This window comes from Hipposideros armiger, unplaced genomic scaffold, assembly GCF_001890085.2.
Source record: "Hipposideros armiger isolate ML-2016 unplaced genomic scaffold, ASM189008v1 scaffold_14, whole genome shotgun sequence".
Taxonomy (NCBI): domain Eukaryota; kingdom Metazoa; phylum Chordata; class Mammalia; order Chiroptera; family Hipposideridae; genus Hipposideros; species Hipposideros armiger.
The window spans coordinates 1,330,352-1,348,063 of record NW_017731364.1 but is presented as its reverse complement, the minus strand read 5'-3'; the positions used below and the strand labels follow the sequence as shown (position 1 = coordinate 1,348,063).

Genomic DNA, 17,712 nt, shown 5'->3' with positions numbered 1-17,712 from the left:
TGTCCCTAAAATGTAAGCTCTGTGAGAGCAAGGACTTTGTCTGTTTTGTTCTTCACTGTGTCCCCAGTATCTGGATCAGGGCCTGGCACCTCAAAGTGCTCTTAATGGCTATTAAATGATTGAGTGAATGAATCCAAGGCTTAGATAGCTGGTTTTACCTGTGAGTCCATTTATTGGGTGGATTTGGGTTAAGTTTTATGCCTTTTTAATTTTTATATCAGTGTGTAAAATTTGGATTTTAGTGTTGGAAGGAAACGCATTTAACCCTGTCCTCTCCCCAGTGTTGCGATCCTGTCCTTTGTTTGCAGTCATCCTCTGTTGTGGGAGTGTTCTAAGCAGCAGGTCTCTAATATCTTACAAATAAATCTCATTTAAGTTTCTTAATATTTATCACTTTCCTAACCTGAGTCAATTAAATGTCTCCACACTACCTACAGTAACACCATTTTCTGTGTCCTCTTTGTTATAGTAAAATGTGGTTTTAAATGTTAAGTCCAGATATAGATTGATGGTGAAGTGGGGGTTTTTTTGTTTTGTTTTCCTGAGAGTTGTCCATAGTAGAAAATATTTAGCAGGAGGAGCAGAAGCCACAGAAATGTTTCTCTGAATGTGTTGTTTTCCCCGCTCACTGGGGACGGGCTTAATCTCTTCCCAGATCGTCGGGCTGCACACCAACATTGACTTCCTCCTCCGCCTGTCTGGCCACCCGGAGTTTACAGCTGGGAACGTGCACACTGATTTCATCCCCCAACACCGTGAAGAACTGTTGCCAAGTCCGAAGGCTGCAGCCAAAGAGTTTTTATGCCAGGCAGCCCTGGGTCTTATCCTCAAGGAGAAAGCTATGTCTGATGCTTTCAAAATTCAGACACAAGGTGTGGAATGCTTTTCTCTTTCCTCTGCTTGTCAGGATTTGATGAATAGCTGTTGAACATGCTTTTCTTTATGCCACTTTAACCTCCCTTTTCTTCTCTCGGTGATTGACACCATCCTCTGCTAATGTGGTTTTGGGGATGAAGTGGAACCCTTTGGATATTATGGATGCACCCATAAATACTTTTTAACCCATTAAATGTAACTTAACTAATCACCTAACAATGTCAAGATGGATTTCCTTTCAACCGAACACTAATTCTTGCTGCAGCCCATGCTGGTCCCTTCCAGCTTCTTTCATTCACCACTTTTGGCCTACTTTGTTGTAGCCTGCATGCCTCCAGCAACTTCGAGGGCCCTGGGGACTAAAGACAGAGTACTGGAGACTCTCAGATTCCCTTGGGTTACCCATGATTATTGTGGAGTATTTTCCTCCTCTCTTTTTCCATTCTATGGTCACATTTATGACTAACTGGAGGCGCAGGTACTTCATTGTGGCATAGAGTCTGAGCTTAAGGAGGACTGTAGCAGAGGTTTAACCTGGCTGCCACATATGTCCCTGCTTCTGCATTCCCACTAAGTTGTCACCCAACCTCTTCCTAATGCTCAGGAAGCTAGAAATTCGTAATGGAAATTTATTAGCTTATTACAGTTTCGGTCAGCTCTCCATTAAAAAGTTCTTCCCTCTAAATTGAGCAAAATCTGAGCTCTCCCAAACTTGTTCCATAATACTTACTTAAACTAACTCTGACCTTTGGAGCAAACAGGCAAAAAAAAAATTGAATCCATTTATCTCTTTGTTATTGTTAGGATTATTGTATTATTGTAGGATCCTATTTGTAGGATCATTAATTTCTAGATTAATTCAAGGAAGTTATATTGAAAGCTTAAAATATATAATTACATCTTTTTGTGCTCTATCCTCATTTTGTCCTTTTCCGTTAAATGAAATGCATCTTATATGCCCCTTAGCGTATTCCTAGCATGTACTTAGCATTTTTGGAACGCAGTGTCTTCTTACTCTCACCTTCCTTTTTAAAATTTATAAGCTTCAGAATAAATTGTTTCAGTTTAGCTATGCTATAACTCCTGAGTATTGTCCAACAGAGGATGTACACTCAAACACCTCTGGGCTGGACCAGTGACATAGAATAAAAGAGGCCAGACAGGAGAAAGATAGTGAGTGGTAGAGATTTTGGTGACCTGGAATGCAGCCCTATCAGAAACAGGTGACCACTGGGCAACTTATGCCACCAGAGGATGAGAGTTTAAGCTGCAAAATAGTCTCATTTTTCAAGAAAAACTAGGATTTTTCATATGAAATTTCCTGAAATGTAAATCAAAACGTCTAATTTAAATTTAAAGCAAAGAGAAAAACAAAGAAAACACGTTTGAGTTGCCACTGTAGGTACTGTGTTTTATGTTTTCTTTTGTAATGTATAAACATAGTAGGCTTGATGTTTATAAATTTGTTGTTGAATTTTTTTCTAGATCAATATTCTCCTTTTGCATCCAGCAGTGGAAGAAGACTGAATATCTCTTACACAAGAAACATGATTCTTAGGGATGGTAAAAACAGTAAGTAATGTTTTATTAGACATGCACTTATCAAAATATATCACATTTACCTGAAAAAAAGGATTCAGCTTGGCCACAATCAGCCAATTAACATTTTTTAAGATTTCTAGACATTGGAAGGAAGTATGCCAAATTCATAGAATTGATTGGTCTGGGTGGTAGAGTTAATGATTTTTATTTTTCTTCATTACACTTTTTCTATATTTTATGAATAGTCTAAAAATATGTCATAAAACATACATAACAAAATGACGTAAATGAAATTTGCCTATCCAAAGTTTTTGAAAAGATAGATATTCTGAGTAATGTGAAGAAGAGAAAAAACATGTCTTTGTCCCCATTTTTCTCTCTTAAGTAATTTACCACTTGGCAAAGAAGAAATGTGTGTGTTGGGAAACTGGATGATGTAGTGCTTAATAACGCAGCCCTGGAGTTAAACTGTGTGGGTTTGAATTCTGGCCCCCTTCTTGTCTGTGATCCTTGAGCAAGTCACACACTCTGTCTAATCATCAGGTGTCCACAGCCATACAGGGGGATGGGAGTGGTAATGACTTCCTTGGGTTATGGCAGATATTAAATGAAACAACACATAAAGCACTTAGCTCATTGTGTGGCATAGAGCAAGCAGTCGACCAACATTAGCTGTCATCATCATTATTATTAAACGACCTCCTTGCTGCTATTGAAAGGACAAGGTAGATATATGCATGTCACATGTTAACTAAAATAAAGTTGGTTGCAGAACAGTGTACAGCAGTGTCCTGTTTTTATAAAAGAAAAATACAAGCTTGAATGTGCATTTTAAGAGGTCCAAAAGGTTCACACATTTCAGTGTTTGTTAGTAGTTGCATCTGGGCAATGGAGAGGACTTTCAGGCCTTGTGAAATGAATATTTTTACAATTTTTTAAAGAGAAAAATCACTCCATCATAACACTGGATGAGGGGAGAATCATAATAGCGTTTATATGCAGAAGTCTAACTGTTCAGAGAGAGAATTCATTCCACCTAAACAGGCTCCAAGTGAGCATGATGGGAACAAGGGGTGGGGTTTCAGCTGGTGCTGCTGGCGACCAGCAATGCAGTGAACGAGGAGAAAGCAAAGAGGCACAGTGAGGGGAAGGCTGGAAACACATATGGAGAATATTAATTGGCCCATTTCCCCATTTGGTTGGACATAGGGTCATGTAGAAGAATGGTAGGAAATAAGACTGAGGTTTTGGTGCTCCCTATGCAAGGCCAAGTATTTTGAACGTAGCGAGGACATACTAGGTAGCATCAAGTGGAAGGGTTGAGACAGGAAGCAAGAAGTTCTGGAAGGACCTTCTCAGAGGCAGGCAGGCCTGAGGTCATCTGCTTGAATCAGGGGAAAGCGATGGAAACGGAAAGGAAGAAGTGCATAGGACAGGTATTCAAAGGGAAGAATTTGGCAGCTTTGTGGTGACGATTGGAGGTGGAAAGCATAGGAGAATGTTAAGGCAAGAATGACAGGGTTTAAACCTGGATGACAGGAGAAGAGCAGTGCCAGTTATGGAGCCCACAGGTCAGGAGAGAAAGCAGGCGGAGGCGGGAGATGATTTGTTGGATTCACCATATTCGTTTTAAAGTACGGATGGAACATCTAGCTGGGAATAACTAATCAGGGTTCTGGCGAAGGCAGATCAGGGTTTGTAACAGATTTGAGCTGGCAGCGTCACAATGATGGTCGAAATGTCAGGACTAGATGAAATGACTTCAGCTTACATTCTCTACCCCACAAAAGCTTTGCCATCTCCGAGGGTAATCTTTAACCAATTCTGTATTCACGTAGTCATATGGATATATTGTATACTATAGTTGTACAGCCTGTTACAGTTTATAATTCCACATTTATTTAATCATTTTACATTCTCATACCCATTTAATGGGTCAGAACAGATCAGAAAATCGACTCAGAGATTTTAAATGTCTTAGTCAAGGTCACAGAGGTGATCATGCCACAGAGGGCAGATTCGGGTCTTACACCAGATTTGGGTCTTAAATCAGAACTTCTCTTTCCAAATTGATTGCATTTTCTACTATAACACTGAAGCCTTTCCTAGTAGAGCAGAAAATATCTAAAATAGCCTGTAACCTTAAAACGCCATTTTTAAAAAAGTTTGAAATTCACCTTTATTGAAAACTGCCTAATAGCTTGGTTGTTTTGTTTTGTTTTGTATTTTTTTTTTCATCTTTTGCCAGGCAATTAAAGGATGTTGATATATCTAACAGCTAGTTATCTTTAGGTTGAAAGTGAGATGTTTGCAGTTTCAGTTTTTGAATAAATGAAGGTCTTCTAATTTTTCTTTCATGTTTTTCCCTAAAGATGTAGCCATAGCTGTAACGTATAACCAGGATGGGTCATATAGCATGCAGGTAAGCCTTACTTGGTTTTTGTTCTCCAGTTCAGTACTAAGCCTGATCTTTCATACTGATTATGTTCTTTTTTCACTCTCTGGTTTCTCTTAAGCCATTGACCATTATGTCTATAGTGAGGAGAATGTCAAATGTTTTTATTTCAGACCAATTTGAGGAAATTACTTCCTCTGCAATTTCTGATTGTTTAATCATTTTGGCTGTGGTTCCTTTAAGAATAACAACTTGGCAAAAAATAATAGCTTTGAATCAGACACCTATCAAACCCCTAAAGTGTGTACATGTATTTATATCTAAAGCAGCAGTTCTCAAACTTTTTGGTCTAGTACCCCTGCACATTCTTAAAAATTATTAAGACTCCCCAAAGAGCTTTTGTTTGTATTAGTTACATCTATTAAAAATATTTATTATTCGGGCCGGCCGAGTGGCACGATGGTTAAGAACTGGCTTGGGATGCCAGAGGGCCCCGGTTCGGATCCCACATATGAGGGCCAGTGACACTGCCCTCTACAGCTAAGATGCTGAACAACAGCTCAACCTGGAGCTGGGCTGCCGTGAGTCGCCGGTGTGTGGCAGTGGGTTGCCAAGGGCTACCGTGTGTAGCCAGCAGCCAGCATGAGCGGCCAGCAGCCGCAGTGAGCGGCCGTCCAGAAGCCGGCGACTGATCTGCCTCGCCCAGGAAGAGCACAATGATGGTGCCAACTTGGGCCAGTGAAGCAACGTCTTCCACAACTAGACTGAAGAACAAAAGGACAGCAACTTGTCTGTTCCCCTTCCCCCAATTCCCCAATAAAAATCTTAAAAAATATATATATATATATATATTTATTATTCAGAAAATGAAACTGAGAACATTTTTATTTTTTATTATTTTTAATGTATATTTTTAAATATACATAGTATAAAATTTACCATTTTAACCATTTTTAAGTGTACAGTTCAGTGGCATTAAATACATTCACATTATTGTGTAACCATCACCACCACCCATCCGCAGAGCTTTTCTGCTCTCGTAGAACTGAAACTCTGTACTCATTAAACAGTAGCCGCCACCCACGCCCCCACACACCCTGCTCCTGCCTTTGCCCCCAGCCCCGGGCAACCACCATTCACCTTCTGCCTCTATGAATTTGACCTCATGTAAGTGAAATCATTCATTATTTCTCTTTTTGTGACCGGCTTATTTCACTTAGCATAATGTCTTTAAGGTTCTTTCATGTTGCATCATGTATCTAAATTTCCTTCCGTTTTAAGGCTGAATAATATTTCATTCACTATATTCCATAGTTTGTTTATTCATTCATCTGTTGATGGACATTTGGGTTGCTTACACCTTTTGGCTACTGTGAATAATGTTACTATGAATATAGGTGTACAAATATCTCTTTGAGACCTTGTTTTCAATTCTTTGGGGCATATACCCAGAAGTAAAATTGCTGGATCATAAATATGGTAGTCCTATTTTTAATTTTTTGAGGAACCACCATACTGTTTTCCATAGGGGCTACACGATTTAACATTCCCACCAACAGTGTACAAGGGTTTCAATTTTGCTACATCTTTGCTTACATTTATTTTCTGGCTCTTTTTATTCTTTTTTATAACAGCCATCCTAATGGGTGTGAAGTAATATCTCATTATGGTTTTGATTTGCATTTCCTTAATGACTAATGTAAGAACTCAACCAAATGCCTATAGTAAAGTACAAATTCAGAGGATAGAATAAATCATTTTTAATATGAACTAAGAGATTTCAAATCTTGCAAAATGGGTATATCAACGATATGCTTTATATCTCCTAACAGTTTGAGACACATTGGTTTTCTTTCACTGAGATTCAGGAAAAGTGGAAAGTCTACCTTCTTTAGTATATGAAAGTTATAATTCATTTTGGTACCTCTGGTTTGGGGCGCCTTTTTGTCTCTTTATAAATGGTAAAGTAAATCGCAGGTTTATTCTAATCTGCTCATGGAACTACTTTTACAAATTTAGAGTGTGCTTTTCTAAATCTTTGAACAAACTGTTCCCAATCTAACCTTTATGTCCTGAGAATTTCACAAAATTCAAATGGCTGTTTTAGTAGGTTACAAAGCAGAGTGAAATGTCATATTTAACTTAGGGTAGATGAGAACCAATGTATAAATACTGCAGTGTGACCTACTTCACCTTAGCCTATATAATATATTTGAAAAGAATAGCCATATGACTTGGACACTAAAATCATGGGAATTGAGATGAACAATAGAGAGAGAAGATTTAAATGGATTTTCTGTGTGTAAAGGAAAATTTTCTTGAGTGTATATGTAAAAAAACAATCTTTGGAACAGAAAGGTTTCATGTCCTTTTGTCAGCTTCCTTGAAAGATTTAAGTGTGAAATCTGTACTTTGGCAATCTCTCTCTCTTAGAGTGAGAAATTGTCAATCTCCAGCTAATTTTTCTTCTTAAGTCATAACTGAAACCGATAATTGGATCTACATGCTGGTGAGATAAAAGAAATACCATCTAATTATGTGGTCCTGGCATTTGTCATTACTGACTTTGGCACAGTAAAACTAAATTTGACTTTGGGTACTCAGAAATGAATACTAATGTATAATATACTCAACCAAATTTTAATAATTTTGCTTAATTTGGTTTATATTTCTATTTCACATTTTTATTGCTATTCTTAATGAACGTTTATTTGTAGCATTATGGTGCTATAGATATGTTGTATAACTTTTTTTCTTTTTTTTTTTTTTTAGATTTTTTTATTGGGGAACTAGGGGGGTGGGAACAGTGCTGGGGAATCGGGGGAAGGGGAACAGACAAGTTGCTGTCGTTTTGACAAGTTGCTGTCGTTTTGTTCTTCAGTCTAGTTGTGGAGGACGTTGCTTCACTGGCCCAAGTTGGCACCATCATTGCGCTCTTCCCAGATGAGGCAGATCAGTCGCCGGCTTCTGGACGGCCGCTCACTGCGGCTGCTGGCCGCTCACGCTGGCTGCTGGCCGCTCACGCTGGCTGCTGGCTNGTAGCCCATGGCAACCCATTGCCACAGGGGCTGCAGCCTACGCCGTCGCCGGCGACTCATGGCAGCCCAGCTCCAGGTTGAGCCGTTGTTCAGCATCTTAGCTGTGGAGGGCAGTGTCACTGGCCCTCATATGCGGGATCCGAACCAGGGCCCTCTGGCATTCCAAGCCAGCTCTTAACCATTGCGCCACTCGGCCGGCCCTAACTTTTTTTCTCTTAATTGTCTTACTACTGTCTCTATCTAGAGTGTTTTGTTCATGAATATTAGGGGGAAAGTTTCCACGTTACTCTTTTAAAAAACATTTTACCTCTTACCTTTTGAAACTGTTAAAATAGTATAGAACTGATTCTGATTTTATTAACCCTGTAGGGTTATTCATTTATCTTAAGGATCTTTGTTTGTTTGTTTCAGATTGAAGATAAAACTTTCCAAGTCCTTGGTGATCTTCACAATGAGGGAGACAGCACTTACCTGAAATGTTCCATTAATGGAGTTGCTAGTAAAGCTAAGCTAATTATCCTGGAAAACACAATTTACCTATTTTCCATGGTAATGTCTCTTCTTTATAATAACACTGTTGGGATTTGGGAGAAAATTGCTTGACCAGCAGCATCCCATTGACAGAGATTAGAAAGATCCCACTTCCTTCAGTCACCGCAGTGGCCTTTTCTCTGTGTTTCCTTCTCTGCTCTGTTTCTTTGCCACATTTCTGCCTCCTCTCATTGTTTGTTCACATAGGTTCTCATTGATAGACACATATCAATTTTCTTTTATAATTCTGAAACATGTGCTCGTGCCCTTGCCAGAAAGTATCTCCCTGCTCAGTGGGCACTGTTCTCTCAAATTTTTGACTCCTGAACAGTTTCCCCAACCACCATCCTCCTGGTACTTGGAATCCTGGGGATGTGGGAGGAGGTGCCTGCTGGGAGAAGAGCCGGGACGATGAGCCTGTGGGGAAGGTGTGCAGTAGGAAGTTGGGTGGGGCCAGTGGTGTTCTGTTGGATGATTGAGGCAGGCTTTGCATGGATGCAGTTGGGAGTTTATTGGGAGGCCTTAGAGTTCTGTCCTGGCAGAAGAAAGAGAATGGATTATCAGATATATAATCTGATGGCCTCTTCATAGTCTTCTGATATTTCGGAACCATCTTACAGATCACAGTCCTTTGTGATGAGATGCCTTTAGTATTCCAGTAATTAAACTACTGTATATGGAGTTAAGGATGATCTCACTTTACCAGGCATTCCTTTCCATAGTCAACATGCTCTAACAATGTGATGGTAGAGGCAGCACGGTGAGTGGTGAGGAGCATCAGTTCAGGAATATGAAGCTGCTTTGGTTCAAATTCTGGTCTACCACTGAGTAGCTGTGTGACCTTGGACAAGTTAAGCTCTCTGAGCTTCAATTCCGCCATCTATAAATAGGAATAATAGCAGAACCAACTAATAATGTTGTTCTGACAATTAATGACAACTGTTAAGAACAATTCTTGACTTAGACTAAGCACTTGATAGTGGAGATGCTACTAAAAATGGCTTCCAGGCAGTGGCTAAAGTTATATACATTAATTCCTTTAATCCTCTGCGAGGCTTGTATACCATTGCTCCTTTACAATGGGAAACCAAAACTCAGAGGGATTTGGTAATTTGCTTAAGGTCACAAAGCTAGATTAGAGCCCTGATAGTAAAGATGACTAACATTTAACAGATAGCTTGAAAACAATCATAACCTCAGGTATATTAGTAAAATTATAGGGATAAGATCTTGACTTTATGTCTGGTTTGTTTTCTATTTATAGGAAGGAACTGTTCAGATTGACATTCCAGTCCCCAAATACTTGTCTTCCGTGAGCTCAGAAGGGACTCAGGGTGGCCCCATAGCTCCAATGGCTGGAACCATTGAGAAGGTAATCACACTGAGAAGGTGAATGTGTATGGAATAGTGTCCAGTGACGCCCAATTAATGTCTTTGTTGAACTTTGTCATATATATTCTTTTTCCCTCTCTAAATCTTGCTCATTAGAAAGCATCCATTTCAAGAGAAATCATTTCAAGAGAAATCATTTCAAGAAACTAGGATAGATTCAAGTTCTATATTACAGTCTTCAATGACAATACCCATTTACCTACTCTATGATAAACACTGTTGTTTTTGAAAATGGAAATTTTCATGAAAGTACAAATAATTTTGATTGTCTTTTTATGATTCAAATACAGTATTCACCAAGCATCATCCAAAAGGGCTGTTTTGTTTTGTTTTTTATGTTAAATTTAACAGCAAACAATTTATTATGAAATAATGACATTTTCCCTAATGTACATAATTGCATCTATGTTAAAATATGAAAGGCTGATGTTGGTGAAGGACAACATGGTTTGGTGTTGAATGCAGTATATATTCAGCGTTGAGGTCCATACTGATATACCTTCAAATGGTGATAGAGTAGTAGTCTCCTTTTATATACCTGAATACACTAGAGTCCCCTCAAATGCATTTAAGTCATAAAAATTCAATTGCATATTCTTGGTAACCCCCTACCCCCAAAAAAAAGAAAATAACGTTTTAAATAGTTTGAGTGATTTCATCAACCACTCCCCTCTGGAAATGTTTGCCGTCTAGGGAGTGTGAGGTAGGAGACGTCTCTCTCTCTCTCTGCCATTAGCACATTCAGTCTCCTTTCCCACAGGCCTCTCATAACATGAGCAGCCCTGCACAGGGTGTGCAACGAGGTCTTATTTAAAGATGCATGTTTTCCCCCAAACTGGCCTATAAACCCAGACCACTGATTTCATCTGACACTAAAGCATCACCCAGCATTGGGTGACTTGTGCGGCTTTCAAGGGTGTTTCTCATTTTTCACAATTTTGGTTCTACACATAGACTTTAGAACCTAGCTCCCCTGTGTGACATGGACATGTCACACTCCTTGATAACCATGTTAGCCAAGAAGACAGTGAGACCAAATGGGATATATGAGTTCATTTTTACATGTAAAAGGGAAAACAGATGTTTTTGTGCAGTTGCCAGTAAGTTTAATTCTTACACATAAAGCTTATCAATACGTTCACTACATGGGGCCATGAAGACTTGGAACGCTGTCCTAGACAGTCTAAAAACTAGAGAGCCGGGCAAGACCCTCTGCCCTGCCTGTGCTGCAGACATGTAAGTATAGTAATTGTTCCTGTTGGTGGTTTGTCTTGTCTGTGCATTCATGAACACACAAAAGGCCCCTAGATACATAAAACCTATTCCTCTGTCTCAAAGAAAACTAGATGGCTTGGTGGTGGGGATGGGGAGCTACGTAGTGCCTCCCGCTGATAAGAGTGCCTGCGATGCCAGAGCCACCTGCGAGTCTCTGATTTGCACCAGTATACTTATCCTTGGCAGACGGGACAGCCATGTAGACTCTTAACTTCTGCTGTGTACGTGTATATATCAGCTCTGGACCACGAAGGACCTCCGTGTCTTCAAGTATGAACCTGTCACTCTGAATCCCTAGGTGTTTGTGAAAGCTGGAGACAAAGTGAAAGCGGGAGACGCTCTACTGGTCATGATCGCCATGAAAATGGAGGTGAGTGACCGCGTGAGTTCAGCTGCCAGGCACACATCGGGAGCTCTCAGGCCTAACTGTTCTTTTGCCTTATTTGGTAGATTAATGCCATTTTAAATAGTAACAGCCCTGGACTGATGAAGCATTAACTGCAGGAAACCAAACCAAACCATCCTTCTCATTTTAATTTTGTGAAATCACACCTGTCATTTGATTCTGAACTTAATGAAATTATAAAAGCTTAGATTCGGGCAGCAACCCAGCTGAATGTTAACTATGGGTATTTTCTAAGGCCAAACCTAGTGTGCCAACCATCAGTAGCAAAGTGAAAACCTCTATCCTATTAAATTAGCTGTTTGGGTTTTTAGGTGGTTGGAAATTATAGGCTAGTTGTTCTCAACCCTGGCCACATATTACAGTCACCTGGGAGTTTTTAAAAAACAACTTGCCGGGGCCGGCCTTGTGGCGTGTTGGTTAAGAGCTGGCCTGGGACGCTATAGGGCCTTATTTTGGATCCCGCATATGAGGGCCAGTGACACTGCCCTCTACAGCTGAGATGCTGAACAACAGCTCAACCTGGAGCTGGGCTGCCATGAGTCGCCGGCGATGGCGTAGCTGCAGTCCCTGTGGCAGTGGGTTGCCATGGGCTACCGTGTGTAGCCAGGAGCCAGCGTGAGCGGCCAGCAGCCAGCGTGAGCGGCCAGCAGCCGCAGTGAGCGGCCGTCCAGAAGCCGGCGACTGATCTGCCTCACCCGGGAAGAGCGCAATGATGGTGCCAACTTGGGCCAGTGAAGCAACGTCCTCCACAACTAGACTGAAGAACAAAAGGGCAGCAACTTGTCTGTTCCCCTTTCCCCAATTCCCCAATAAAAATCTTAAAATAAAAAAAATAAAAACAAAAAACGACTTGCCAGCGGCCCCGTCCCCTGGTAGGCTCATGCTCCACGTCACCTCCTTGCTCAGTCTGTCCTCTGGCTGCTGTGACAAGGATGCTCAGCCGACTCAGCACCTTGGTGCAGCCGACCAGCTCCCTCCTCTGCGTCCCTGTGACCGCCACAGCGAAGACGGCCTCAGGAGTGCAAATTGTTGATGAAATATGTCGCATCTTTTATGACATGAAAGTTCAAAAGTGTTCCACACCAGAAGAAATCAAGAAAAAAAGAAAGGCTGTCATTTTTTGTGTCAGTGCAGACAAAAGGTGCATCATTGTAGAAGAAGGCAAAGGGATCATGACTGGAGTTGTTGGTGTGACCATAACTGATCCTTTGATGAGTTTTGTGGGAATGCTTCCTGAGAAAGATCGTTGCTGTATTTGTATGATGCAAACTTGGAAACCAAGGAATCCAGAAAAGAGGAGTGGTGTGTGTGTGTGTGTGTGTGTGTGTGTGTGTAGGGCCACCAGAGCTAACACCTCTGAAAAGTAAAATGATCTATGCGAACTCCAAGGGTGCAATCAAAAAAGAAATTCCAAGGGCTGGCCGAGTGGTGCGTTGGTTAGGAGTTGGCTTGGGATGCCAGCTCTGAGCAGCAGGGCCCCGGTTCGGATCCCACATTAGAGCCAGTGACGCTGCGCCCTCTACAGCTAAGATGGTGACCAACAACTTGACCTGGAGCTGGGCTGCCCATGAGTTGCCGGCGACAGCGTAGGCTGCAGTGGGGCTGGCCTGCAGCGGGCGTGAGCTTTCGTGAGCTGCCGTGAGCCACTGTGAGCAGCCGTCCAATGGCCGGCGAGGGATGCCTCACCCAGGAAGAGCGGAATGATAATACCAACATGGGCCAGTGAAGCGACATCCTCCACAACTAGACTGAAGAACCAAAGGGCAGCAACTTGTTTGTTCCCCTTCCCTGGTTCCCCAGCACTTTTTCCTCCCCCAATTCCCCAATAAAATCTTTTAAAAAAAAAATCCAAGGTGTAAAACACGAATGTCAAGCAAATGGGCCAGAAGACCTCAATCAAGCTTGTATTGCTAAAAGCTGGGTGGATCCTTAACTGTAGCTTTTGAAGGATGCCCTGTGTATGTCATCATTTAGTGCCACAAATCAAAAGCTTCCATGATTAATGTTATCCTCTTGCTATATAAAGAAAGCAATTATGTTTAAGCGAGGGTCTCATGGAGGGGGAGCTTCTTGTCATCTGTTACAGTAAACTAAATATTCTATAAACACATGCAAAAAACCAAAATCAAAAACAAAAACTACTTCCCCATACCAGTTGAATTGGGATCTCCCAGAGTGGGGCCCAAAAATCAGTTGTTTTTAAAAGCATCCCAGGTGAGATTCTACTGTGAAACTTGCGAGTTTCCCAGTTAGTGACCTTGAATGGGTTACAGGTGTGTCAGCCCTAAGCACACCATGAAAATGTTATTTTCTCTGTGTACTGCGATATGAAAAAAGTGGGGAAGCACTGATAGACAACAAACTATCAAAACAATTGGCTTCATTTTTCACTTTGCGTCTGACTTTCTTCACTTGGTACGCACTTGGTCCTCATTAGCATCGCAGCCATTGTTTGTTGTGTCTTGTGTCTCTGCAGCATACCATAAAGGCTCCAAAGGATGGCACGATCAAGAAAGTCCTCTACAAAGAAGGTTCTCAGGCCAACAGACACGCTCCTTTAGTCGAGTTTGAGAAAGAGGAATCTGACGAAACGGAAGCAGAATAAACTACATCAAAGAAATAGCCAATAAAGCAGTACCTTAAATGCAGTCTCTCTACACCAAAAAGAGAAAGTGCCTTCCTGCTTTCCTTGGGGTCTGATAAGCAGCAATTTTACTAAATGATTGTATGATTATGTTAAAATCCTTTCATATTTGAGAATCATGCACTTGGGTCATAAATACAATAAATAATCTCAATATTTCATACTAATAAAATTGAATTATACTTTTTTATTGGAAGCTAATGGGGCTTATTTCTGCCTCACATTTTATACAGTGTGGTATCTTTTAGGAAGTTGGGCAGCAACTTTATCAAAAGGAGAATGAATGGAAGAGAAAAGGTTGTTTAACTAAATGAATTATTTCCCAGTTACAATCATGATGAAAATGGACAGTAACATTATTTCAGAGACAAATGACACAGAGCTAAATTCAATCAAGGTCTTGTTTTCACCAAAGGGTAACTTATTAGGGAGCTTATGACATGGGTGTTATTTCTTGTCTTTGTGACTAGAAAGTTTCTGTCTAGACTGCCTCTGCTTTTATGGTACCTTCTAATATTGTACAAATATATATATTTGCACCACTTAACTATGAGGATATGTTTTGAGACATGCGTCGTTAGGTGATTTCATCATGCAAGCATCACAGACTATACTTACAAACATAGATAGTATCGCCTACTACACATCTAGGCTGTATATGGTATAGACTGTTGCTCCTGGGCTACAAGCCTACAAGATGTTACTGTATGAAACGTCACTGACTGAAATGTTTTGCTGCATGTGACTATATGTATATTTATATATATACACATTTGTAAGTATATATATATATATATATATATATATATATATACATACATATATATAATTATTGGGTTGTTGGAAAAGTCCTGACGCATTTTTGCAACAAAAAACATACGTCATGACTTTTCCGAAAACCCAATATATACTGTATGCTAGAATATATTATTTGGATAAATTTGAAAAACATAATTTTACAGAAAACGTGGATAAGTGTAGAAAGCCTCACTGTGCTGAATACTTTCTTCATGATTTCATTAAGGAATAAAAACCTTTCAATTATATTTCTTCATTTTTGTCTATATTGTGTTTGTTACAATTACTTACAGATATTCAGCCCTCTGCATTTTCATGTATCCACTAAAGTTATTAGTTGAATGAATTATTGCTGCATCCATAAGACTGTTATGTGTTGTGGAGAATACAAGGAAATACAAAAGATGGTCTCTGTACTTTAAGGGCCTATGATTTAATTGGGAAAATAAGACATAATCATGTCAAAAGTTATGTGGGAAACATCAAGTCCAAAATCAATTAATCTATCTCCTGGTTGCCAAGGAAGCAGTTCCATTGTCAAGAGAGTAGTGAGAAAGTTACCAAATACTAAAATTGGAAATGCTGAGTTCTCAAATAAACCTGATTACACAGCTTAAAATGTTCATTTATCCAGTAAGGCAACATGAAACTCAATATCCTAAGACGTGTGTGAGGGCGAAGAGCGGTGTCATATGACTGGTGCAGAAAATAGGTATTTTCGGAGCTAGAGTATGAGAGTTCTGTGGGCAGGTAAGGTCAAGGTAGGCTTCATAAAGGAAGGAGAACCCAGGGGCAATACTGGAGGGTGAGAGTCGTAGACTAGAAATGAAGGAGCAGGGCTTCATTGTTGAAAATGAGCAAGGTGGGTTCTATATTCGGAAGCAGACCTGTCCAACTGGAGTGGGAGGTGCTTAGGGGAGGAGGGGCAGGCACACTCTAAGAGAAAGATGTGAAATTTAGGTTGGGGCCAGGTTGAAACTGGCATGGACGGAATGGCAGGTTTGGGTTTTACCTTGCCAAGTAGTGGTTACACTAAATTATTTTTTAGCAGGGCAAGTTTATCTGGCTACTAGAGCCACTTTAAGACGCTTGAACGTTGTTTCACAAAGTTGAGCCTTTGCATACCCTATGACCTAACATCCCAGTTTTACAAATGCACAAATGCACTTGTGCACCAAGAATGTTCATAGCCACATTACCCATAATAAAGCACTGGAAACAATTTGAGTTGGTTGACAGAAGGGGTAAGTAAGTAACTGGTGTGGCACATGCTGGAATACTACGTAACAACTACATAAAAGGTTTAAGAGCAGCAACATGAATGAATCTTGGACTCTATACTGAGTGAAGCAGCATGTTTCAGGAGATACACACAGTTTGGCAGGACCTTTACAGACTTCCACTATCAGTAAAATCAACATAGTATTATAGATGTGTCTTAAACTTTGTATTATTTATTCTATTTTTAAAGACTATATAGTTAACTATATTCTTTAAAAAAAATACAGTCATGCGCTGTATAATGTTTTGGTCAAGGACAGACCACATCTATGACAGTGGTCCCATAAGATTATAATGGAGCCAAAAAAGTTCCTATCACCTAGTGACATACCCATTGTAACATTGTAGCACAAAAGTTGCAAAAACCAACAAAGCTGTGGTGTGGGTGAGGATGACAGTGAGGAGCTCCTAGAGGAACTGGCTCATGAGGAGGCGTTGGAACCCGAACAGGAATGCATAGATGGAAGAGGCAAGGCAAAGGGCAAGTGCAGAAGACAAAGGAGACCCAAGGAAATTCACACTGGAGGGGTTAGCAGAAGCTTTTGCAGACTCCAACAAGCTCCTTAAAAAGTTTGAAAACATGGACCACAACACTAAAAGTTTTTCATTAATAAAGAGGATTGTTCGGTGTATTATCTGCCTATAGGCAAATCTGTGATGAAAAAAAGAAACAAACCAAGCAAACCACCGTGAATATATTTCTGAAAAGAGTGACACCTTCTCAAGAAGAGCCTCAAGCAGGCCCTTCGGGAGGTATTTCAGAAGAAGGCAGAGTTCTCATAGGAGATGACAGCTCTGTGCATGTCATTCTCCCTGAAGACCTTCCAGTGGGACAAGACAAGGAGGTGGAGACAGTGATATGGATGGTCCTGACTAAGGCCTAGGCTAAGGTATGTGTGTCTTAGATTTTAACAAAGTTTAAGAAGTATAAAACAAAAAAGTAATAGAAAAGAAGCTTATAGAATAAGGCTATAAAAAAATTTTTTTGTGTAGCTGTATAATGTGTTGGTGTTTTAAGCTAAGTTATTACAAGAGTCAAAAAATTTTTAAGCTTAAAAAGTTTATAAAGTAAAAATGTTATAGTAAGCTAAGGTTAATTTATTAGTAATAAAAAATTTTTAAATAAATTCAGTGTAGCCTGAGTGGACAGTGTGTATAAAGCCTACAGTCATGTACAGATATGTCCTAGGCCTTCACACTCACCACTCACTCACTGACTCACCCAGAGCAACTTCCTGTCCTGCCAGCTCCATTCATCGTAAGTGCCCTATACAGGGGTACCATTTTTATCTTTTGCAATGTATTTTTACTGTATCATATCATGTTTATATATGGTTAGATACACAAATTTTTATCATTGTGTTACAGTTGCCTACAGTATTCAGTACAGGCTTGTAGCCTGGGAGCAATAGGCTGTACTATACAGCCTAGATTCCACAGGGGTGAAAAACCCTGCCTGCACATGCATCATCCTGTCCCCTTCCTTTGCTCCCTTCCTTTGCTCCCTTCGGTGTCACCCAGGCACCTGTCAACA

The 17,712-nt window shown here is 40.3% G+C and overlaps 1 protein-coding gene across 1 annotated transcript in view; it reads left to right on the top strand.

Annotated features, from left to right (window-relative positions):
• The window catches only part of MCCC1 (methylcrotonyl-CoA carboxylase subunit 1), a 52,267-nt gene extending 37,970 nt beyond the window's left edge, over positions 1–14,297 (top strand). The window contains exons 13-19 of the mRNA XM_019668226.1: positions 656–872; positions 2,362–2,448; positions 4,791–4,840; positions 8,263–8,400; positions 9,647–9,754; positions 11,348–11,419; positions 13,932–14,297. Coding sequence (XP_019523771.1) covers positions 656–872; positions 2,362–2,448; positions 4,791–4,840; positions 8,263–8,400; positions 9,647–9,754; positions 11,348–11,419; positions 13,932–14,060 — 801 coding nt within the window. The 3' untranslated portion in view covers positions 14,061–14,297. The remainder of the gene's footprint in view (positions 1–655; positions 873–2,361; positions 2,449–4,790; positions 4,841–8,262; positions 8,401–9,646; positions 9,755–11,347; positions 11,420–13,931) is intronic.
• The last annotated feature ends 3,415 nt before the right edge of the window (positions 14,298–17,712 follow it).